Here is a 26,106-nt window from a genome sequence, read left to right as displayed (position 1 = left end):
TAAAAACTAAAAAATTAAACTTTATCAATATTTAATGAAACTGATAATAATATCTTGGCTGGATTTATGTCAGTCACAATTATCTAAAGAGAAAGATCCTGAGAGGAATGACAATTTCGCAAGATGGAGGAGTTGACACCTTTAATGCCATCTGTTTGCCTTCAACATTTTGCATGGTTTCACAATGTCAATATAGTTCTTTTTATATTAAAAAAAAACCTTTATAAACAGTAGACTGTGTACAATAATTTTAATGAAATGGGAAACGACTATTTAAATCTTCATAACACACTGAAGTTCTCCATTAATCATAACAAAGTCCTTAAGAACTGTTATGTTAAGGGTGAGTTACACATTTCTTTCTTATACAAAATGAGACAAATGTTTTACAAATAAGACAAGTGATACAAACACGTTGGCTTTTTCTTTTTTACTGTAAAGCAGCTGTAAATGATACGCCATATGAAAAAATAAGCACCCTTAATCTGTCTCTTCTAGATAAAAGTAATACTTTTGTAATGAGTAAGAAAAAAACTGCTTTTCTAAAAGAAAACTCGGCTAAGCAAACAGCCGTTTAAAAATGTTTCTATTGTTATATAATTTGTGACTAAAAACGAAATGTGGCACCTATAAAAACTCTTACCTGTACACATTAATAAACTCAACTTAGAATCAAATAGAACACTCTAACAGAATGTTTTGTAATTAGAATGACAAAATTTTCAAAAATAAATAATTCCATCATACTGCACTCCAAAAAAAACATTCTTGTACAGCTGATGATTTTAATTAGCAATTTTTAAAGTATAAGTATCATTTATGTTATCTATAGCCCGTATTTAAAATATCTATTGTATGTATTACATAACAGACATTAATTAAGTATCCTTTTACCACTGTTATTTGGAATTTTCTGTCACTCCCAGCTGAACCTAACCCTAGACCAAAAGGTCAAACTTTTTTTTATCAAGATGATCCAGAGACTCACAAAGAGAACATGAAAGCCAAATCCGAAACAGCAACAGACAAGGAAAAGAACAGAGAGCCCTGAACAGGTAAAACATTTCTGCACCAGCAAGGAGGCTGAGGATGCTTAGGTCTGTGATTTGGGAAAACCCGCTAACGAGGCTTTTCTAATTCTTTAATAACAGGGATCTACCACTGCCAAGGAATTATGAAATTCAACTCCTTTGGCTGGCAGGTATAATAATCTCTAGAACAGGGAGAAGAGGGCCAGGGGTAAGGCCCTCAACCAAGCTAATCTCTCTCCTGGGCCACTAAAAGTCAGCCAAACAGCCTCATCGAGTTCTCCTAAGAACTGCAGATGAAGCTCTTTTATCTGAATTCCTTTTTGCTCAATATCCTCAAAAGATAGCAAAGTAAAGAGCTTAGAGATTTTTTATTAATTTTTCTGCCTGATGGGGAAAAAAAGGTAAGAATAAAAATTATGGGGTTATAATTAAACCCAAAGGAATAGAAGATCAAAACCAAGGTCAAAAAGCATTTGCTCAAGAATCCTTAGTTTTTTTAATACCAAAATTATATTTAAATTGCAAAATAGAATAATTCATTATTTTAAAAATTTAAAAGCTGTTCATCTACCATTCATGTTGATTAATAAATAAGCTAAATATCAACTTTCACACATCTAGTGTATAACAATACTCTATGAGAAATAAGAATATTCAATCAGTTGGTACCACATTAAACAATCATCAAATTAAGAAGCCTAGTCTTTTAAATTGCAAAGTCATAGAAGTTTAGCCTTTCTGCCCAAAGAATATTACCCATTATCCACAAAGAGCACCATAAAACTTTTTTACTCTACTATGTAAAATGTACAAATCTTGAATAACTGCAACATCACCTGCAATAGAAAACATTTGATAATGCAAACAGTTCTGGAACTGTTAAAGAGTTATCAATCATGTTTATAATAATGTGATGGATAACCTTGCTTAAATTCTGAGCTAAGATTACAGACAAGGTATAAAAATAAATTTTGGTCATAGAGTGAGCAGTTAATTCTGGAGGAAAAAAAATTTTTGCAGATGAAGAATGACTTTGAAAGGAATTCAGTTGGGAAGAAAGGAAGGGGTAGAAAGGTGAGAAAATTCAGAAAATAAAGTATTAAGATCATCCATGTTTTCAAAATGTTGTAGGATAAGGGTGTTTAAAAACATTTGTCTTTCACACCTCGGCACAAAACCAGGACTAAGGGGTCCAGTTCACTCCATCATTCAAAATCAACAGAGTTATTGGTTTAAAAAGCATGTGAAAGCTAATCTGAAAATATGACCATTCCTAACCTTTTTAAAGAGAAAAGTAAATTCAAATTTACACATCTTCAGAACTGACTTATGCCTGTTATGTTCTTGTATTTTAAATTGTATTTTAATACAACTTAAGATGGCTTTAAAATCGGACGTGTATTCTCTTCAAAATATTGTTACCAGCCATATTTTATGAACTCTACATTTTAAGTAATGAAAATATTTCTAGACTTTTACAAAAGAGGTAAAATTACCAGATTATACTTTTTTTCTGGCAAGAGAAAAAAATACCTTGCCTTTCTGACTCAAAAAGACAGTTTTCACTTTTCTTGCAATTGGGAGTGCACTAGCACCCCCGGGAAGCAGCAGCCCAGTAATTACAGACAGAAACCAAGTTTCAGAAGAGTTTTTCAAACCAGTAGTCTTACAATGACATTTGTCAGATGTGTCATTCCCCCTATTTAAGAAACTGTAAAACTACTTAAATTATCACAATGTAACTATCAGACATCATTTTAAATTAAAATTTCTAAATGTAAATTAAAGTTCACTCCATTAAACTATCCCAGGCTGCTGTCCACTGAAAGGAGCATCATTCACACTGTATTCTCTAACTGGTACTCACTGGAATTGTGCAAACCAAGTGGTAAAACGCTCTCATCCTAATCTTAAGACTCTAGTTACAGGAAAACAGCCTTACCAGACTAAAGGAATCAGATCAATTATGTTTATTAGACAGTGTCATCATTTTGGATTCCTCTGTATTAGTACACTTCTAATTAATCATCCCATGACAATTTATCTCTTTGCTATGTCAGTATGCATTTAGTAACTAATTTGTCATTCAAGATGTACTTAGAGACATAATTAAAAGTCTACAATAAAAGATCAAAATGAGGGAAAGGCAATATTTTAGGGAAGAAGAGATGACATAGGACAGCAATATGTAGCTCCAGTTTGAAACTCTTTTCAGAACTGACTCCAACTTACACAAATAAAATAGGTAAGGAAGAGAGAGAAGTATAAGGGGTAGAAGATGAAAGCACAAGCCTGAAGAGTTTCAAAGGAATCCAGGCAGTGTTACGGTGAAAACGTCAACAAGGGATTCTGCAATCCTGTCATGACTGGAAGAAAACTGAAAGAACAGCCAATTGGAACAAAGGGGATAGAAATCTACAAATTCTACTCAGTAAGTTCCACTTTAACTGGGGGCTACAAAACAAAAATTACCTATGCCAAAATGATCTTCATTTATATCTGATATTAGGCTTCTCCTGTCCATTTATACATTACAGAGGATCCCAAAATAATTTTCTGAGGAAAATCTTGGCTCTGTCCTCCTCTACCCAGGGAGGGCAGAGCAGCCTTCTATTCAAACAGATGCCCCCATCAGAGCCTTTAAATTTTCATAATCCCACCACAGCCCTGTTTATTTATAAAGTTTGTCCATGCACTTAACTGGCAAAGAAAAGAGGGGTGGGTGTTAATTGCATTCCCAGCAGTTCTCAGACTGTGTAACGTAACTCACCTCCACAACAATACATTTAGAAATCTGGTGTAAGAAATGACATCCAAGGCAGGTCATTTGAAGAATAACCTAAAATCTAACCTGGGATTGGATCAGACCCTTATATTAGTCCCCATAACACTGCTTGTACTGAGATCTATATTAAGGGATACAGTTAGAAAAAATCCTATGTTCACTGAAAGTATGTTGTTAAAATTTTTCTTTTATTATATCATACCACAACAGAACTGTGGATGACATTTCTTTTTAGTTTTAGTATCAGAAATATTTTTCTTTTTCCTGAGCACTGGATTTGCTTTTACCTTAAGGACACAAATTTTTCACCTTGGAAATATTTTCCTCTTCCACAACTGCTAGAAATATGAGTTGTGCCTCACCTGTAGCAAGCACTGTATTTACTATCTTAACTTCTGGCCTCACTACACGACTCTACTTTTCTCCTCTCCTTGTGTTTTCTTTTTCTTTTTTCCAGTTAAAAATTTTACTGAATATCTCCTGCTATATCCTTTGTTCACTTAAAAACAGAACTTAGCCATGACCTTAAGATCTTTGAATACTCATGTACTCAAGGAAAGAAGACTGAGAATCTATTCCAGTCCAAGTACCATGAGTTTACTTATTAGTGAAATTCGGAAATTACTTAAATACTTTCAAAACCTCAGTTTATTCAGCTATAAAATGGGATTAATAATAGTTATCTATAGCTCTTAAGGTTTTTGTGAGGAGTTAATAAGATAATGCTGGCAAAGTACATTTAGACAGTACCTGATACATTAGTTTCATGACAACATACATAAACTAATTAAAACAACTCAAAAAATACCACATTCTGAAAAATTTATCATGTTCTGAAAGCCAACTTGGTTATGCCACAGTACTTAGATATTTGGTAAAATGCCACAGTACTCAGATATTTAGTAAAATGTTCTGAAAGCCAACTTGGTTATGCCACAGTACTCAGATATTTACTAAATGTTACTGTGACGGTATTTTTCATGTGAGATTAACATTTAAACCAGCAGACTTTGAGCAAAGTAGATTATTCTCCATAATGTGGGGGGGCCTCATCAAATCAGTTGAGGTCTCAAGAGAAAAAAGATGGAGATCCCCCCAAGTAAGAGGGAATTCTGTCTCCACACTGCCTTCAGACTTAAGCTGCAACATCAATTCTTCCATACGTCTCCAGTCTACCAGCCTACCCTGCAAATTATGGACTGGTTAGCCTCTACAATCACATAAGCCAATTTCTCAAACCAATTTCATTCAATCTATATACATAAATAGTATATCTGAATATACTACACACACACACACACACACACACACACACACACACACACACATACACATATCCTATTGGTTCTGTTTCCCCGGAAAAGCCTGACTAATATGGTTGCAAACTCTAAGACATCTGTTAGCAGCTTTATTACTAACAAAACCAGCAATGAGATTAATATCACTAATAGGTTAAGAAATCCTGAACAGAGGAGAACAAATGCAAACTGACCACGGAAGAAATAAACAGGTATAATTCAACACGGACAAAGGCAAGACAGCAATACACAGGATTCTGAAATCCAAAATTAAGAATTAATCATTGGGGATCGGAAATTTTACATCTATCATGTGTTAATTAAATGGAATGACAGAAGAGGCACTGATATTGAGCTGAACAAGAAATAAGGAATTAACTTAAGGACTAAATACTGAGAGGTCAACTTCATCCTTTCCCTGACTTCAGTACCCAGTAATGCGTACAGCCAAGAACTAAATTCCAAGCAAGAAAATCTTTTCTTAACCTTAAACTGAAATTGGATGAAGAAGCCAGAGGAAACAAGACCGTACTACCTCCTATCGATAAGACACCTCTCACTCTGGCATTTAAAGATTCCCCAAAATAACCACAGGGTATCTGGTTAAAGCCCACTTATCTCACAGCAAAACTTGACATAAATTTCCTATCTCCTCCCATTTTAAACACCAACCAACCATAAAGAATCAGAGACTTGAGGAAAGTTTGCAACACTATGAGAAACATCAAAATAAACAAACAGAAAAACTAATTCAGACTATAAAGAGACTCTTACATGTACCTATGACAACAGAATACTATTTTAAAATGGTATGAATAAAGAGTTCTTAGAAATACTGATTGTCAAAACTAAATATTCAAAGAGATGGAAAATATGACAGCAAATCTCTAAACAGACATAAAAGAAAACGATGGTAAAGATGCAAGAAAGTGGTAAGAAACTTGGGCAATTAATCCAGAAGGGCTAGCATCTACTAGGAGTCCGCAGAGAAAACACAAGAAAATTTCCCAGAACTGAAGGGATCACTCTCCAAACTGAAAAGTCCCACCACATGCCATCAAAACTAAATCAAAGGCTAAATACCAAAAGATAAGGAGAAGACCCTGAAGTGGGGGTGCAGGAAAGACCACCTAACAAAGCAACAAGTCTCACACAAAAGCCAGGCAAACAATCCATCAGCTACACCAGGTAACGGAAAGCTAAGAAACAAGACCTTAAATTTTTAGAAACAAGACCTTAAGTTTTTAAGAAAAGGTGATATTCAATCTTGTTTTCTATATAAAGGCAAATATTAATTAAGTGGAACATTATTAGAAAGTTACTAAGGATGTCATTAAGTAAAGAAGGCTAAGATAAAGAAAAAGATGAAATACAGGAAAACAGGAGCTCCACTCAAGGAGGGAGGTGAAGTTCAGGGATGAGAGGTACAACAGCCCTGGAGAATGGCAAACATAGACAGGAACAGGACAATGACAGAGCGCCCTGGGAGGCAGATCCCCAGGGGAAAAAGGTAGAGTCAATAAAACCCAAAGTATGCCCAAGACCATGGAAAAAGAAACTTGTTATAACAGCACAGAATTGCAAGTTAAAAAATAATCATATCAGAGTGAATTTTAAGTAATAGGTGAAAAGAAGAAACCACTATTACGGACACAGTGATGTTGACATGATTAATTTTACTTCACATTTTAGGTTTAAAACACAGAAGAGTAAATGCTTAGTCAATGCAAAGTAAAATTAAAATAAGCTCTGCTTTACATCATGCCAAGCTAAGGTAAGCAAAAGTCAACTGAATCAAGTAGAGGTAAAACAGGGAACAGCAATAAAATACACAAACTAAAACCATAAACTGGAAAACCCTGGCCTTGGGCCAAAAATTCCCTACCTCTGCGTTTTCTGAGTTTAGAAAGTGGTATTTTAGTGTTTGTGTTAAAGGGCTTATTTGTTTTATCTCAGAGTTCAGTTCTTTTATTTTGATACTAAGGATGGCTTGTGGCAATGATTAACGAAAAATATCTGAGAAGAACGATTTAAAATGTCTAAACTGAATATAAAGCATTAGAAATGAGCTGGCAAGAAACAGAGAATTAAGACCAATGAAAGATGCTTACATAAATGTAGCTATCATAATACTTTTAAAGTTATATTTTAAATAATTTAAAGAAGCAAAGAAATATATCAAGCCTACAAGTAAGATTTAGGATTATAGTACACATAATCTAATTTCTAATAAAGAAAAAATAATAGAGACACTATGTTGGAACATACAATGACAAAGGACTCTGGGAGGACACTGACCGTAAGAGGTCACCTAATGGAAACAACTACATGATACCTAAATCCCCAATGAAATTCCCTGGGGAATCTATTATTCTGTAACTCCAAGTTCTTCCTTTTAACCAAACTCTGCCTCCCTCTAACTGCTACCTATTGGATCCAGCTCTTTTCCATTCTCCATAAAAAAGTCAATCTCTTGCCAATGTGACAAACTTTCAAGCATCTACGGCTGCTGTTATGTCCTACTCTTTCCACCTTCCAGCATTTTCTCTTCTCCACTAATTCCACAAGGTATTTGCCTCTCTCTTCTGTTCATTCTCTTCTCTACATACCTTTCACTTAGACCCCTCTAAAAACAACTCGAAATATTTAATCATCAATCTCACAGAAATGAAGTTTTATTCTTAAGGGCTATGCATGTTCTTACAAGGCTGATCAGTTATTCTTCTCTAACATTCAATTAAGAGTATACACTTCATCTTGGGGGAGGATATAACTCAGCGTTAGAGTGCATGCCTAGCATGCACAAGGTCCTGGGTTCAATCTCCAGTACCTCCAATCAATCAATCCACCTAACTACCACCCCCCACCAAAAAGAGTATACACTTCGTCTTAACCAATATATTTTCATCTCATTTGCATGACTACTTTATATGTACTAAATTTGTGTTTTCTTGGTCAAATGCAACTCAAAAGTAAGATTAATGGTGCAAGAGGTTCACTGAAGCACAGAAGTTAAAATAAAAAAAAATGACGACTCAGAATAATAAAAATAGTGGGAAAAAAGACCCTAGTGCAAATTTGTAATAAATGTGTACGTGTAGCTTGATCCACAGGTGTAATAAATTTGCAAAGAGTTTGCTGTCCCCACAAATAAAGTACAAATAAGAAAAACAGTAATTAATATCTGACAACTGCATTTTATTGGAACAGTTAATGCTAAATTCAAACTCCTGATCAGAAATGTCTAAGAGAAAAATGAAGCCATAAAAACTTGTAAATACCTTTTAAACAAATCTCAGTGATGCAAAAGGACATCAAACATCTTTTCAGAGAAGGTACAGTATAGTTTTTTCAATATTACACAGATGATTTCTGCCTCTAATGATGACTTAATCCCAAACTACAGAGCTATGACTGAAAGAAATCTGTGTGCTAAAAAAAGGACCAAATACCACTATTGCTGAGAAGCTTGCAAAACTAGTCTTAATATGTATTAACAATACTTTGCTCAGAAGGAAGTAGCACAAGCTAAAATTCTCATTAAACCCAGTGCTACGTGATGTCATATATTATCAACAGCATTCCTGATAGGAAAGCAACTATCACATATGCATGCTAGCAGGAATTTCTCTCTACAGTTGAAAAAAGACTGAAGTACACAATATGAATCAACTCTTGCAAAATATGTAAAATACTGAATTCTATGACTTTTTATGTGTCTAACCTTCAAAAACCACACTGCAGGAAAGATTTTTTGTTTAATTTAGTGAATGAGGATTTTTGTAAGCCACGATGTAGCCTGGAAAGGATGTCTTGGTTCCACTGAAGGATGCACTAGCTCCAAGTGCTAGCTGAATGAAAGGCTGCTCTGAATACCCATATTTACAGTGTGTCTGTCTGCCTGGTATTAAGGAAACAAATCAAATTACAGCCACTGAAAACTTCTTTTCAATATACCGTGTAAAGAAATGGTTCATAAATACAAGATTTGTTTCACACTTATGAATCATAGCTGTCTATGTAAAAGGGGCACAAAGTTGTCCACAAAGTAAGAGATAAAATTAACATTTGACACTGACAATGCCAATTATTCAAATACCATTTCAAAGACTCTGAATACATTCCTCACATGGTATATATAAACAATATAGTCAGTATCTTGAATCTATTACTTGGGAAAACATTTTTATTTTAAGGATGACAAGATTTTTTTTTTAAGAATACCAATAATTGGTTTGTTAACCAAGATTAAACATTTCCCAAATACTTAACAAAAAATATTACTGGGCGAATCTAAAAACCATATGCAAACACTGCACTTACATAAAGAAATACTTTAAGGAGTTCAAAGCACTCAAAAAAAGGATCAGAAATCTACTGGTTATCTCTTGAAACAATTAGCATTCTAATTTCTGTGCATCTGACAGAGCACTAAAAGTGATCTTCCATGTTCTTTCCTATTTTTATAGTTGTTAATGCTCCTCCATGATTTCTGTCAAGTCATTCAACTACATTAACAAAAAACTGGTCTTTAACAACTACAAACTAACCTCATTCAGCAAGAACAAGACAACAGTTATTTTGTTTGCTACCTTTCACATTGTTAAAACCAAGGTTCCAAAATAACCATAATCTATAGCATTCAACGGCCTGAGGAATACTAACAGGGTCATTTCCCTGCTAAGCTTCAGCTAAGACAACCAGTAAAAACCTATAGAGTCAGGTACAAACATCTGGGTAAGAATTACGTTGTTTTTATATTTTTCCAAAAAGTTGAAGCTGAAAGTTATAAAAGCTGTCCATACAGGGTTTTCACTAAATAGTTTACAATAAAATTTCTTCTGTGCAACTCTCTCTTAAATCTAAAATCACTTCAAAACAATTTTTTTAACTTCAATGTTTTCCATTTTGCTATTATTAAAAAATACATAGGCCTTTTACTAAACCAAATATCCCGAAGGGCAAAAGGAACTCTGAAACAATCAAGATAAATCCCTTGCCAGATGGCATGATAAAATCTAAACAATCCCATAAAGAACTTTATAATTTTAAGTCCCCTACATATTCCCTTACATATCTTAAAAATGTGTATGTATGTTATATGTATATATATATACACATATTACATACATTAATACAAACAGTTCTGCTTTAGAATCAAGATAAATAATTGTAGCAAACAAATTTAAAACAGGAAAAATTTAAAAATATTTCTACTTTTAAGTTCTTACAATGTTAAAGTTTACAAAATAATGAAATCATAAACAAGTGTTAATTATACCTCAAAAATATTTAAGTACTTCAATATAGATGTTGTAAGTCTCCTATTAGCAGAAGAAATGTTCACCAAAACTGAAGAGACTTTTCATATTAAAAAAAACAAAACAAAACTTTTCCTATCAATAGAAATCAATTAAAAACAAAAAACAAAAAAGACAGCAAGTAAGAATACTAGTATTACTAAGGGGCTGGAACGCTATAAGTAAGAAAGTCTAAGAGGATGATACATTTGCCAATTCAAAGCCCTATATAACATCCTTGAGGGTTATTTCCAGTAACAAGCACACAGTAGTCAACAAACGGCTTTCCTGAATTTAGACTAAACTGTGAAACTCTGTGCATATAACCAGTGTCCTAAGTGCTTCACAATAATTAGATATATTGTACTGACACAGGAACAATGCATACATAAAACAAAATTTTAAAAACTTTAAAACATTTAAGAATACAACAAAAACAATGTAACCTATGTGATAACACAACACACTGTATATAATTCAGAGATTCACCATTATTAGTAAGCAATTCAAAAGACTTCAGTATTAAAAAGCTGATAAAATGAAGATTCCTAAAAGCCAAAGTGTTGAGATTTTCAGGCAGAGTAATCTGACAAATTTATGGATGAACAGCAGGCCACCTAATCCAAATTTTACATATTATTATATCAAAATACTAGGTAGAAAATATTCAAATGAAATGAAAAATACTGAAAAACTGCACTGCAGAAGTTTAGTCACTGAAAAACAGACCATCACCAACGTAAGCCTAAACTACTCTAGGGAACACAGAAGGAAAGCCTAACTGCTCCATGTGGAACTGATTTTTTTGTCTAATTTCAGCTTACACAATAGCTAACTGCCCCAAAGTTTACTGTAATACTTTCTTTGCTTTATAAAGGAAAATCTACATATTTTTCCTACATATTAATGTATCTCTGGAGTAGCTTCTTATGAAGAATTAGATTAGCCCTACAAAGAGCAAGTTACTATCCCCTAGAAGTTACTATTTTTTAGTTACTTCAACCATAGGTCCTAGACCAGCACTGTCCAATGGAAATATAATGTAAACCATATATGTAATTTTAAATTTTCAAGTAGCCACTTAAAAACAGGTAAAAAGAAAACCAGTGAAATTAACTTTAATAAAATATTTTATTTAACTAAAAATATCCAAAATACTGCCTCAACATGTAATCTACATTTAATAAATTTGGTGAACTATTTTACATTTTTTTTCCATCCTGAATCTTTAAAATCAAATGTGCATTTTACTGCACATCTCAATTAGGATCAGGCTCATTTCAGGTGAATAACAGTTATATGGTTGCTACACTGGACAGCAAAGGTCTAGAGTTCTTTTTCTTTGAGATACAGGTACAAAATACTAAAAAGATCTGAAATGGCAGCACACAATATGTTAAATTTGAAGGGGTGGGAGGGGCACTGACAAAAGTCAATTGAGCCATTCCCCTTGACTCCAATAGGCCTAGGATAAGATGACATCATGTTCCAATTGGTGAGGCAAATCCCTTGGTGAGGCAAATCCCTATTTGCTGGGGGGGGGGGTGTCCCCAATTTATACCTGTTGTCATGATGTAATTATTGACAAGAGCCCCTGTAATTCTCAAAAACTAACCCACTTTGGATGATAAATTATAGGGCTACCCCATCTATATCCATAATATCCTCAAAGATAATTCCACATTCCTTGGAAGAAAATTCAGTTTAAATTCTAATTCTGATGCCTAGGAAAGGAGCTCTAAGGTCAAAGGAAAGAACCCTAAAGTCACTACCCTTGTCCAAAAAAAAAAAAAAAAGAAAAAAAAAGAAACAAAAAAACAAACAAAAAAAAAACTGCTAAAAATTCTTTTTATTTTAAATTGCAGACTAAAAAAAAAAAAAAAAGTAAGAATTACCTGTTGAACAAGGCATCTGGAAATTGGGATCATTGCTATCCAAAACAGGCAAACAGAACTGGTTACTTGCAGATCCTAGCATAGGATCCTTATCGCTGAGCATGTTCTTCAGCGAGTCCTCTAAGACATTTTGACTTGTACTAAAATCCTCACAGACTTCATTCTCCAGGTTGGATCCTAGAAATAGGGCATCATCTAAGTGTTCAGTAGGAATTAAATGATTAAATGTATCAACTATATCCATGAAGACTTCTGTGTGTCTTTCAGCCCTATAGAAAGACAAAAAAAATACCATAAGAAATAAAGCTATCAATCGATAATCACCTAAAACCCAATTATTTTAATAGTTTTGAGTCTATGAACACACTTAGGTATTTCTGAATTGTTAAAAAAAATCCTCACTGTTTTCAGAATATACATTTGGACATGTAGAACAAAATCTCTGCTTGATAATGTTTCTTCACCACGCATGTAGAAATTCATTTTACCAGAGATCCTATTAAATGCTTACTTAATTCACTTTTAGGGGAAAAAAAGCTATGTATATATAGTCCATTAATTTGATACATTTGAAAGAATTACATGGCTTAAAACCAAAAAAACCGTATGTTTTAACCATAATCTTTTCATAAATTAAAACTCAGACACTGCCTTTACAATGAGTCCATATAAAAGAGCTAAAATCAAATCACTTATTGTCCCATACCTATTAAAACTGTAAAACAGCCTTGTTTTATTTACAACGCATTTGAATTATTTAAAGATAAGATAGACAAGAAGGTTTTTTTTTGTAGAGGTAAGAGGAAAAAATGGAAAGAAACTATTAACTAAACCCAATGAATCAAAACTCAAAAAATTACATACACATAGGCACAGACGTGCACATACACGTATTTTGGGGAAAACTCCTTCTAAGATAAAATGAGATAAATAACAAGAAAATGATATGTCAGAGATCTAAATTTCCTTCAGTGAGTTATGTGGTGTCTATACAGGTATCAAGCTAGTCTCCTATTTAAACTATACCTGCACACTAGGCACTGCTCAGCAAAGGGCATTTCATGCTCTGGAGGAACCTCAATTATCAAAAGTTGAATTACTACTGGTTTCAGAGAAAACTGAACCAATGTAATTTGGGGGCAGGGGTAGGGAGGAGTGAACAAAATGAAATCTAGTAATATTCGGTTAGCTGGAAAATTCCACTAATTAACCCAGAAGGTGCTGGGTTCCAAAATTCCAAGGATTTTTAGATAAGCTCCAAAGCGATCAAAATTTCCCATCCTTGAATTCCTCCCCTATAAAAATGAGATTAGAGGAAGTTCAAAGATACTCTGCATTTTACTGGGTATATATTATATGCTGCTAAATATTTTACCTGCATTTTTAATTCATTTATCCCCAATAACAATAGATGCAGGGGCAGAGGGTATAGCTCAAGCGTAGAGTGCATGCTTAGCATGCATGAGGTCCTGGGTTCAATCCCCAGTATCTCCATTAAATAAATATATAAGCCTAATTACCTCCCCCTGCCAAATAAATAAATAAGAAGCTAGCACTTAAAAATAATAGATGGTACTTCTATCCTAGTTTTATAAACAGAATGTAAGTAAATCATTTAAACGTCTTCTAGAAAGTCACAAAACAAAGCCAAAGAGTCAGACCCAGGTTTCAAGGCTCCACAGACCATGGTCGTAACTCTAACCCTTTCACACCAAGTTATAAAGCTAGGAATTGACTAGATTTGACTCACTAAAGGTTCTTCTTTAAAAACATTTTTCATAATTTTTCAACAACTCAATAGTTGCCTGGGGCTTTGGATAAGAGAGGGGTCAACTGCAAAGGAACAAGATACTTTGGAGAATGATAAAAATGTCCTAAATCTTGATGTGGTAGCAGTTTTGTGACTGTATATACCCACCAAAATTCATCAATCTGTTCATTTTAAATGGATGTAGTTTGTTGTAACTCAATCTAAAATTTAAAGGAAAGGGAAGAAAATGATCTCACTCTCACAAAAGTAAATCCTCTTCTAAATATAGGATTTCAGTATCTTCTCAAATTCTGCAACTTATTTATATTGAAATATTAATAAAGCACTGAAATAAAATGTTAGCTATTTGACTGGCTAGTTATCTTACATGTGTTCTCTATAACATTGAGAAAACTGTAAGCTACAATGCTGATGGAAAGTCAGGATAAGTTTTAATTCCCTAAAGCTATCTGACCTCTGCCTAAGAAAGGCTCAATTATCATATATCACCAATACTTCCCCTAATGTTTTTAGGTTCCAAAGAAATTTAGTGTAATATATTTCTGGTAATTAAAAATAATTTACAGAACTGTTACTAAATGTTTACAAAATTAAGTAGCTAGAACTACTAACAGATTTGTTTATCTGAATATGACAGAATCCAAAGTTTACCACAAGCCAAAACCACCCCCACTTCAGAGTTGTATCCCAGATAAAACAAAGGAAAAAAGGCAATTCCAGCTCTAGGAACAATGGTTAACTTTGCTTGTTAAAAATGGTATGTTGAATCTACTGACAACACACCCACTCGTTCCCACAGCAATACAAGTCTGGTAAATTCTACAAACTCCTGGGGTCCGTCTTTCTGCCGCACAAGTTCTGACTGTGTGCTTTCAAGTGGTGGGGACACTCAAAACATTCAGAAGCTGCAGTTACACAGCTTGAAGTCACAAAGCTATCCATACAGAAGATCAATCCATTCAAAATAGCGATCTAAATGAGCAAAACATTTTCTTCAACGGTACTATTAGTGAACCACCCAAACTCTTACTAAAAGGTATCTTCAGAGCCTGTGGCATATTTTTAATCTCAAAACTAGACAATATTTAAAGATCAGCTTTAAAAAGAAAGTACAGCATATTGTAAACAAGATGGGTAAACTAACTTTCCAGTTTTTGGGGTTTTCCACCCCCGAACTAGTATGACTTATTATAAAGTGTGTTTCCCTGGATTTAAATAAGCAGATCAGGATAAAAGCATTCATGGTCTAATGTCGAGAAAGATTGGTATAACAAAATTACATTTCTTTAACAACGCCTTTAATTTACTCAGCAAATGTTCACTAAGCAGTTAACACTGTGTAAGACACTTCTAGTATGTCAATGAAATTGGGAATCTTCCAGACAGAATATAGTATAAAGCATCCCAAACCTGTGGGTCCAAAGAAGACAATTTCTACACTTGACAATATAAAATTGTCATAAATTGGTAAGACTGGATTTTCATAAGTGGTTCCAACAGGCTTGGGGGCCAATTCTAAAGGCAGAATTCCAAAAATCTTAGTATACAGCCATCTCATACGATTATCTTGAAAGTAACACTGTATGGAGGCATAAAGTAGTAATTTATTTTCAAAAATCAGTTTCAGACATCAAGTGCTCAGTATCAAAAAATAAAATAAAAACTCTCCACTGCTAAACTGTAAGACAAATGTTAGCCAATTGTAGAAATACTCACTTAACACAAACACACTAACCTACTAAATGCAATGTGGTATCCTGAGTTGGACCATGGAACAGAAAAGGGACAACAGTGAAAAAACTGGTGAAATCAGAATAAAGGCTAGAATTTAGTTAATAGTAATGTACCAAAGTTAATCTCTAGTTCTAATAAAGGCACTAGCATTACATCAGATGTAACAATCAGAGAAATTAGAAGAAGGGTACATAAAAACTCTATACTATGTCTGCAACTTATCTATAAATCTAAAACTACTCTATAATAAGGTCCTTTTTTAAAAAATGAACACTAAGCTAAAATACAGTGCCCTAAAATACCTAGCAATGTAGATAGTCAAAGATAATCAGATCCAATTAAAGAGAAATGTAAGAGTTCATTCAGTGTCTCTGTTAATTAAACAAATTGCTTGATTTAAATAAATCCTGTTTCTTACACTGAAATTCTACTTAAACGCTTTTTTATATTTGACATTATAAATTTAATAATTAAAACATAACAAACCTATCTAGGGTGTAATTTAAGGGACTAAGGATATGTATATATGCAATTAAATTGATACTTTTTACTTGGGAAGACATAGACGCTAAAACCAGAAATTACTTCTGAGTTCACAGTCATGCCTCAGGTTCACAGACAATAAAATGTATCCAGCTAAGTCAGAGAATTGGATAATTTGCTTAATTCAAAATTACTCATTTATTCACTTATTTATTAAGCATTTACTATTACGTACTTCCGTAAGTACTAGTGAAATAAACGCCAGTCTCAAATTCAAGAAGCTCATAAATCAAAACAAAGTGCAGACAAAAATGACAACATGTAAACATCACAACAATATATGAAAGTGTCATACTGAAGGGCTCAGACAGTACTACAGAGGATGTAAAAGCCATAGGACAAGGCTAAGCAGGTGACGTGTGAGCTGGGCCCTGAAGGTCCAGGGGCTATTCCAGGCAAAGGAACAGCAGGTGCTGATGATCAATGGCAGCATTTGGTCCTAATGGACCATTTAGAAAGACTCAGAATACAACTAAAAGTAAGCATTACTAATAACATCCTAAACGTTAACTAACGTTTATTTACAATGTAAAATTTAATCTAAGTCTGAAGATATTTCCTAGTCTCACCTGTAATTCACAGAATTATACTGCAGTCAAGTTTAGTTTAATGATAAAACTAGCCTATATTGTTTTCTAAGTGTTTCATGTACGAATAGAATGCAAAAAGATTTAGGAAGCACCAACCGCAAAAAAAAAAAAAAAAAATATATATATATATATATATATATATATACTTCTACCAAAATCCCATTTAAATTAAGAGTAAATTAAAACTGGTATCTCAACTTTTCAGAAACATCTTCAAAGTAAAACTACGTATTTTATCATATCATCCCCTTAAAAAAAAAAACACATGTAACCCTAACAATAAATCACTGAAGCTATCAAAGGCATTGGGGGGGGGTGATAAATACACATCAGGAGATTATAAAACCTATGAAGAATAATTAAACAGGATAATAGTGAATAGGGAGGAGGAGGGCATTCTATGCCTGACGGTAAATGAAAGCCTTGCTAATAAAGGGCTCCATGTGAGCCAAAACCTAAAATGCAGGAGTGATCCACACATAAATGGGGAATAGCAATCCAGGCAAAGACAGAAATGCGAAGGCCCTGGGGAACAGAACAACTTGATGCCTTCCAATCCCTAACCATAGTTTAAATTAAGCTGTTAATTCATCAGGCATGCTTACTATTAACAAATTTCTAATAGGCAGTAGGAGAAGGAGGGGTAAAAAGTACCACTATTATAAATGACAAAATACAAACTTAATGTGCTCTAACTTCATGCCAGGCAATGGTCAACGCACTTTATTTTACATCAGTAGTTTCCAATCAGAGGTGATTAAGCTCCTCCAGAGGGCATTTGGTCACGTATGGAGGGAATTTTGGTCATCATAATTGGAGGGCATGCTATTGGCATCTAGTAAATATACTACAATGCACTAGGAAAGCCCCACCACAAAGAATTACCCAGCAAAAAATGGTGCTGAGGTTAAGAAACTCTGGTCTACATTTATCAATTCAATCCTTACAACAGTGCTATATTATAATCCTGATTATACAAAAAAAAAAAAAAATGAAATTGGGATCAGTGACATTCAATTGCTATAATAAGTGGTGGAGCTAAAATCTGAACCTAGAAAATTTCATTCAAGAGTCACTACCCTGTATTATCTCTTTACACAGTTAAATTCATTGACTGTTTTATTATGTGCTGTGCACCATGCTAAACTTAAATGTATAATGTCACTAAACTTCACAGCCACACAATTAGGCAGGTATTATTATTGTTATTATTACTGCTATTATTGTTGTTACTATTATTATTATTATTATTCTCAATTTACGAGAAGAGCTAAAGCTTAGCAAAGTTACACCCAATATTACAGAATAAATGACAGCTGGAACTCAAATCTGCTCTGACACAAACGGCAGTTCTTCACCACCATGGCACAATAACGTGAAAAGATGAATATTAAGTTATCCTTCCAGGATGGAGTCAAGGAAAATCACTAAATGGTTAAGCCATATGATCTGATACAATTCTACGAAGTTCAATTCTACAATGTAATGCTACCTAATCACCTGCTCAACACACCCATTTCAAATTCTGGTCCAGTTTCACTGGTTAGAATCTACTGGCAAGACTTCATAAGAAAAAGCAAGAATCATAACTTTGCTTCTGAATATATCATGTAAAAAGAACATGTAAGAATCCAAGATGACTGCCACACTAAAACCAAAGTAGACCTAAGCACCTAGAAAAAGAACTAACAAGTACAAGCTGAAACTGGCAAAAGCAGAATTATTACACTCAGCCATTAGTAAGAGTTAATTTCAAAGTTTACAACTATATCCTACTGTCATTATGGGAAGTATTAGAAGCGTGGATTAACACTACAAGCAACTTATCCTTGAAACTATAACCTACGTGAGAACAGTCCAAACTAATGTGTACTTATCATGTACTATGTACCAGGCCCTATGCTAACTGTACTGTATGCATATCTCATTAGTTCCTCAAAACACCTCTGTGCAATAGGTGTAATTATTATTTCTATTTTGCAGATGAGCAAACTGAGACAATTACGTAACTTGTCCAAGGCCACATACCCAGTACAGGTGTACCTCAAAGATAACGCAGGGTCAGTTCCAAACCACCACAGTGAAGCGAGTATCCCACACAATAAAGTGAGTCACACCACTCTTTTGGTTTCACGGTGCATACAAGAGTTATGTTTGCACTGTACCACAGTCTATGAAGTACACAACAGCATTATGTCTACAAAAACAATGTATAAACCATAACTAAAAATGCTTTATTGCTAAAAAATGCTGCTTATCATCTGAGCCTTCAGCAAGCTGTAACCTTTTTGCTGGTAGAGGGTCTTCCCCGATGTTGATGGCTGCTGGCTGACCAGGGTGGTGTTTGCTGAAGGCTGGGGTGGTTGTCTCTTAAAATGAGACAATTAAGTTTGCTGCATCAACTGACTCTTCCTTTCACAAATGATTTCTCTGCAGCACACAGTGCTGCCTGACAGCATTTTACCCGCAGCAGAACTTCTTTCAAAATTGGACCCAGTCTTCCCAAACCCTTCGGGTGCTTTATTAACTAAGTTTACATAATATTCTAAATCATTTGTGATCAGCTTAACAATCTTCTCACAGCATCTTCACCTGGAGTAGATTCCATCTCAAGAACCCGTTTTCTTCATTCATCTGTAAGAAGCAACTCATCAGTTCAAGTTTTATCCTGAGATCACAACAGTCCCATCTTCAGGCTCCACTCCCAATTCTAGTTCTCTATTTCCACCACATCTGCTGTTACTTCCTCCACTGAAGTTCTGAACTCCTCAAAGTCATCCATGAAGGCTGGCATCAACTTCTTCCAAACTCCTGTTAATGTTATTTTGACCTCTTCCCACGAATTATGAATGTTCTTAATGGCATCTAGAACGGTGAATCCTTTGCAAAAAGTCTTCAACTGACTTTTGCCCAGAGCCATCAAATGAATCACTATCTATGGAAGCTGTAGCCAGAGGAAATGTATTTCTTAAATAAGACTTGAAAGTCAAAGTGGCTCCTTGATCCATGGGCTGCAGAACATGTGCTCTGTTAGCAGGCATTAATCCCACTGTCCATCCCCATCAGAGCTCTTGGTGACCAGGTGCATCATCAGTGAGCAGTAATACTTTTAAAGGAAACTTTCTCTGAGCAGTAGGTCTCAACATAGACTTAAAATAGTCAATCATGTTGTAAACAGATGTGCTGTCATCCAGGCTTTGTTGTTCCACATATAAAGCACAGGCAGAGTAGACATAGTATACTTTTCAAGGGCCTTAGGATTTTCAAAATAGTAAGTGAGCAGTGGCTTCAGCTTAAAGTCACCAGTTGCATTCACCCCTCACAAGAGAGTCAGCCTGTCCTATGAAGCTTTGAAACCTAGCACTGACGTCTCTCCAGCTATGAAGTCCTGGATGGCATCTTCTTCCAACATAAGGCTGTTTTGTCTACACTGAACTCTGCTGTTCGGAGTAGCCACCTTCAGAAGTGATCTGAGCGAGATCTTCTGGAGAACTTGCTGCAGCTTCCACATCAGCACGTGCCGCTTCACACTGCACTTTTATGTTATGGAGATGGTTTCTTTCCTTAAACCTCATGATCCAACCTCTGCAAGCTTCAAACTTTCCTTCTGCAGCTTCCTCACCTCTCTCAGCCTTCACAGAATTGAAGAAACTTAAGGCCTCGCTCTGGATTACACTTTGGCTTAAGAGAACACTGTGGCTTGTTTGATCTCCTATCCAGGCCAAACTTTTCTCCATATCAGCAATACGGCTGTTTCACTTTTTTCATTCATCTGTTCAATGGAGCAGCACTTTTAATTTCTTTCAAGAACTTTTCCTTTGCATCCACTACCTGCCTAACTGTTTGGTACAAGAAGCCTAGTTTTTGCCCTGTTTTGGCTTTCAACATGCCTTCCTCACTAAGCTTAACCATTTCTGGCTTCTGATTTAAAGTGAGAGACGTGTGACTCTTCCTTCCACTCAGACACGTAGAGACCATTATAGGGTTAATTGGTCTAATTTCAATATTGTTGTGTCTCCAGGAATAGGGAGGCCCAAGGAGAGGGAGACAGGGAACACCCAGTCAGTGGAGCAGTCAGAATACACACATTTACAATTAAGCTCAGGGTCTTAATAGGGGGTGTGGTTTGTGGTGACCCAAAATAATGACAACAGTAACATCAAGATCACTCATCACTGATGACCAGGATAAATACAATAATGAAAAAGTACGAAATACTGTGAGAATCACCAAAATGTGACACAGAGACTCAAAGTAAGCAAACACCATTAAAATTGGTGTCAATAGGCTTGTTCCATGTAACACTGCCACAAATCTTCAGTTTGGCTTTTTTTGCATTTTTTTTAAAAGGCAGTTATCTGTAAAGCACAATAAAACAAGACACACCTGTACACCCAAGCTGGCATCCAGGCAGTGGGATTCCTGGGCCTGCACTTTTAAACTGCTGTACCTTATGCAGTGTACATATATGACACCTATCAACTTTTATGTCCATACAACATCAATAAAATCTTTCAAATACTGGAAACAAGGTGACATACCCTTTTCCAAAATAAATTAGGAACTATGCACTTAGCCACTCCCTACACATTAAAAATAAAATGGGTTATCCTCAGTGTGTATAGGACATCATCATTTTGAAGTTATCAACCACAAACTTCTCAATCTATTTTCAGAGTCTACAATTTTAGAATGTTTTCACGTGGCCAGACCACCCAAATTATAAATGAATTAAAATGTTAGCCTTTCTGCACAATCAACAGAAAATTAGATTGTGCCAAAAGATAAAACTTCTGGATACTATTTTGAAGTTTTTGCTTAACTATTTCTCTTCATCCTCTCTCCATTATACAAATGATCTTAAAATTTTAAATCCCAACTATTAAAAGATGATCTGAAATAAATACACAACGCATGGCAATAATTGTCCAGTCTATACATTTGGCAATTCCTCATACAATGTCTCTTAACTCTTGAAATATCTTTCAATTTTAACTCTAATACAATGATTTAAAAATCTCAAGTCTGAATCTCATTTCTCAACCTAGACTACGTTCCTTGAAAGTACAAACAGCACCCAGGTCTCAAATATTTTTAATCAAATCAAGACTCTCAATATCCTTCCTTGTGTAATGAAAGGACAACAATTAAAAAATAATATTTTTACTGTTCTCAAGAATTCAACAGTATCATACAGTACAGGGAGCTATATTCAATTTCTTGTAATAAGCTACAATGGAAAAGAACCTGAAAATATATGTGTGTGTGTATATGTATACCCGATTCACTTTGCTGTACATCTGAAATTAACATTGCAAATCAATTACACTTCAATAAAAAATAAAATTAAAAAACACAACAGTATCAAAAATGTGTAACAATTTGACAAATCATTTTTCTAGTTAAAAAATAAGATGTCTATGCTTCTGAAAAGATACTGCAGGATTCTCAGCAGGTGCTCTAAGAAATGAATAAAACAGAACCCAAGATGTACTGTTCCAGAAAAGAAATCCAGCAACCACGTGTCCAAAAGAATTAAAGAAATGTAAATGTATGAAAATATTTAGAAATCAGCACTAAGAACCTTGTCCTCCCTGACACTGTGTAATGAAGTAGTTACGGGCAATCCGCAAGCCTGAGAGGCTAATCAATAAACCTCATCACCTCATTAAAAAATAGAAAAGATCTTACCTCTAGACAAAAAAGTTATTAAATAAAAAGGATTTCATGAGAAATCTGTGCCAAAAAAAAAAAAATCACACCTTTAAGAGTAAAATGTATCAAAAAAGGCAAACACCACCTTACCACGTCAAGGAAGATAACCATTATCTACATTTTAGTACCCAAAAACCAAAACTGTATGCACAATTTATATTCACTCATTCACCAAGTTTTCTACATATAATCCGTATTATGTAAAAATCTGAATTCAAGGCAACTTTGCAGCAATCTAAATTGTCATTTGCTACTTTCAACTTTTATAAGTAATAGTTTTGTTAATAAACTATAGTAGAAGTCAAAAATTATTAACCTTTCCTGATTCCATACTCAATACAATTCAAATTTTAATATTATGGTTTTAAATGATTAATATGAAGACAAATTCCCTTCCATTTTTCTATCCTGAAAGTTGCTTTGGACCTACATTTACACAGACCACTTTTCACAGATTTGACTTATCTGAATACGCAACAGACTGGTATACCATAGGATCAGCTAGTTATCTGAGGTCTATCCCAACAGCATGTAATGCACAACCAGTTCAGCGTGATAAGGAAGTTCACTAACCTCCTAAAGGATGCAAAAGCAGTATAATAAACTACACTTTCATGCTTTTCAATAAATAAACCTATAAAGCACACATGGAACAGGGAAAAAACCTGTCCCATTACTAACTCATGTGTTATCCTTCTTACAAATCGTGGTACAGCTATCAAATAAAGCTTACGATTTAAGGCTGTAGTTCTCTATACTTAAAAAGTGGCTCACTTCAGTTCAGTAGAAGACTTTCTGCAGCTAAGGAACTGACTGAACTGTATGTGGCTTAATCAGAGCAATAATCGCTATTAAAAGTACTTCCTTAGATTGGTACTATCATGGGGATATGGAGTATATATTTAAAAGCAGTGACGATGAAGATGCTGATGGAGGGAAAGTTCATGATCGTAATATATGGCCAGTAAACAGAAGAAATGGAGAGAAAATATAGCAAATTAAGGAAAGGTCTAAGTGGTAATGATGGTTAAAAATCACTATTTAAAACAACAATCTTCACAACACAACACTTTTTATGCTCTAGAATGAAGATACAAATTTTAAAAAGAATGCTGCAACAACTTCCCGGTTGACTCATGTCTCTTTCCTATCAGAAAAACACATCTACATTTTCACAATCCCAAACACTTCATTCAAGAATCAAAAAAATGGTAGGTAATGATTGAATAACTGAGGTCCAGTTTGGGGGACAATCAGTTCAGTAAGGGGAAGACAAGTTCGAATCCAAAATAGTAACTGAATAGAACAATGTACTGTTAAGTACCCCCTAAGTAGTTTACTGTATCTTCCCCCTTACCCTCCATTTAAAATAACGTGGTAAAATTCGTCTTTGTAAAGGCTCAATTACCTAAGTTTCATCTTAAATTAAGTATCTCTACACATAATGAGATAGACATTAAAGCGTCGTTGCCCCTTACATTAATGACTATCCATGATCATATTCTGCAAATGATTCCTGAATAGCATCAATAATCACCCACTCAAATTACTTCGAATCATAGCCTTTGGGAAATGGCATTTAAAAACCCAAAGATGAGAAAAGGTCATCGGACTCGGCAATACATTGCTAGGGAAAAGAAGGGACCTAGACTGCGCGCGGTACCAACATTCTCTCCCTCTCTCACTCCTCCCCGCACCCCCGGTCAGGTGATCAGTTATTTAGGACCACCACCACCCACATATCGACAAGTGGTTCATTAAATTACACGTATTATCAGAAGAACGGATTCCAGGCTTCTCCTTTCAAACTATGCATAAGGAGTCGACAGTTTGGGTCCCAGGCACAAAAGCGCGCGGCCGCGGGAGAGTGGATGAGGCGCCAACTCCCGGTCTGCACCAGCGGGGACCGGGCTCGGCCTCCTGGCCAAGGCCAGCGCCGGCTGCCAGGACCTGGGCCCAAAGCTCGATGCCGGAGGGCCAGGTCGGGGCCTGCGGGCTGGGCCTCCCCGCCAGCGCCCGCCGTGCCTCTGGGCCTGCGCGCCCGCGTGCACGCGCGGCGGCGGGACTCACCCCGAGGCCGGGGCGCAGGAGCCGGCGGGGAGGCCGCGGCCCCGACCGTCCGCTGAGCCGCCCCGCCGCCGCGGCCCAAACGGTCCCGGGCGGCAGAGGCAGCGCGGGCGGGCCGAGGGCGTTGCGCAAGAGGCCGCAGAGGCGCCTTCCCGCTGCGCAGGAGGAAGGCGCGGAGCACAGCCGCGGGAAGGCGGGAGGCCACGGAGGCGCGGGGCGTGGGGCAAGGGCCGGGGGAGGGGAGGGCCGCCCGTCGCCCGACCGCGGCCGCGCCGCAACTCACCCAGCTCCGCCGACGAGCGCTACCACTGGCAGCGAGAGGAAGATGGTGGCCGCGCTGCCGCGGAGGAGGGGGCCGGCTGCGCGGAGAGGGGGTACGCGCAGGACGCAGGCGTCGCTGCCACAGCCTTTTCTTCCTCACGACTCGGGCGGCCGCTGCCGACCACACTGTCCCGGCTTCCGCGCCGCCCTCCTTATCCTCGTTGCAGCCGCCGCCGCCGCCCAAGAACCCGAGGGTCGCTCGCCTCGTGGGGACCGTGCGGCGGCGCGAGACCCCGCAGCCATCGGCGTGCGGCGGCGGCGCGGGGACAGGAACGGGGCCGCGTCACGTGACCCCACTGTTTACCGTTCCGGGGCCGCGCCGCGCCTGCGCGCTGCGGCCCTCCGGGGCTTCCGAGGGCGCGGCACCGCCCGCAGGCGGAGGGTTGAGGCTGCACTTGGTCGCTTTTTCTCGACTGCAGAAACCACTAGCGCTTACTAGTTAATGTGATGTTGATGGGCACATCTGCTCCCCCTGAGGTACTTTTTATGAACTGGGTGTGTGTTCCAGAATGGCGGCGAGAGTGGAGCAGATTGAGCGCCTTGCCCAGGAATCCCTCCTGGATTTGCACAACAGCCTCATCATGAACCATCTCGCCCTCACCTAGCCTCTGTTAGCTAACTGGTCTACTTCAGGACACGAGTTGCTTCCACCAAGAAATATTCCTGATCTAAGTTAGCAGTTCTCAAAGTGTGGCCAGAGGATCCCCGGAGGGTTCTCAAGTCCTTTTAGAGGGTCACCAATTCCTTTGTATTTGCATGTGTCTGAGGATGGATTCTATCTCCTTCAACCAATTAAATGCAGAAGCAAATTTGAAAATCCAGCCATCCTCTATTAAGCCAGACATCAAAGAAATTTGAAAAAAACTTTATAACAATTTTTGTTGGAAAACGTATTTTTCATATTTACGGTAGCAATGAATTTCGTTGTTTTTAAAATGTTTTCATTTAGGTTTAACTTCTAAGACAGTAAATATCAATGCATATAACTAACCCATAAAACAAAAAACCTCGGAAGTGCCTCAGTAATTTTTAACAGTGTATAGTGGTTCTGAGACC

General features: G+C 36.4%; 1 protein-coding gene across 2 annotated transcripts in view; it reads right to left on the bottom strand.

The window, feature by feature from the left end:
- Positions 1-25,314, bottom strand: part of PHF3 (PHD finger protein 3) — a 72,427-nt gene extending 47,113 nt beyond the window's left edge. The window contains exons 1-2 of one of the 2 annotated variants that reach the window (XM_074368740.1): positions 25,013-25,314; positions 12,310-12,578 (exon numbers count right to left, since the gene is read on the bottom strand). In XM_074368740.1, coding sequence (XP_074224841.1) covers positions 12,310-12,553 — 244 coding nt within the window. In that variant the 5' untranslated portion in view covers positions 12,554-12,578; positions 25,013-25,314. The remainder of the gene's footprint in view (positions 1-12,309; positions 12,579-25,012) is intronic. The other variant, XM_074368741.1, reaches the window with a different exon arrangement.
- Between the last annotated feature and the right edge of the window lie 792 nt (positions 25,315-26,106).

Source organism: Camelus bactrianus, chromosome 8 (assembly GCF_048773025.1).
Source record: "Camelus bactrianus isolate YW-2024 breed Bactrian camel chromosome 8, ASM4877302v1, whole genome shotgun sequence".
Classification (NCBI taxonomy): domain Eukaryota; kingdom Metazoa; phylum Chordata; class Mammalia; order Artiodactyla; family Camelidae; genus Camelus; species Camelus bactrianus.
The sequence above is the reverse complement of the archived record's forward strand: the minus strand, read 5'-3'. Positions and strand labels throughout refer to the sequence as shown.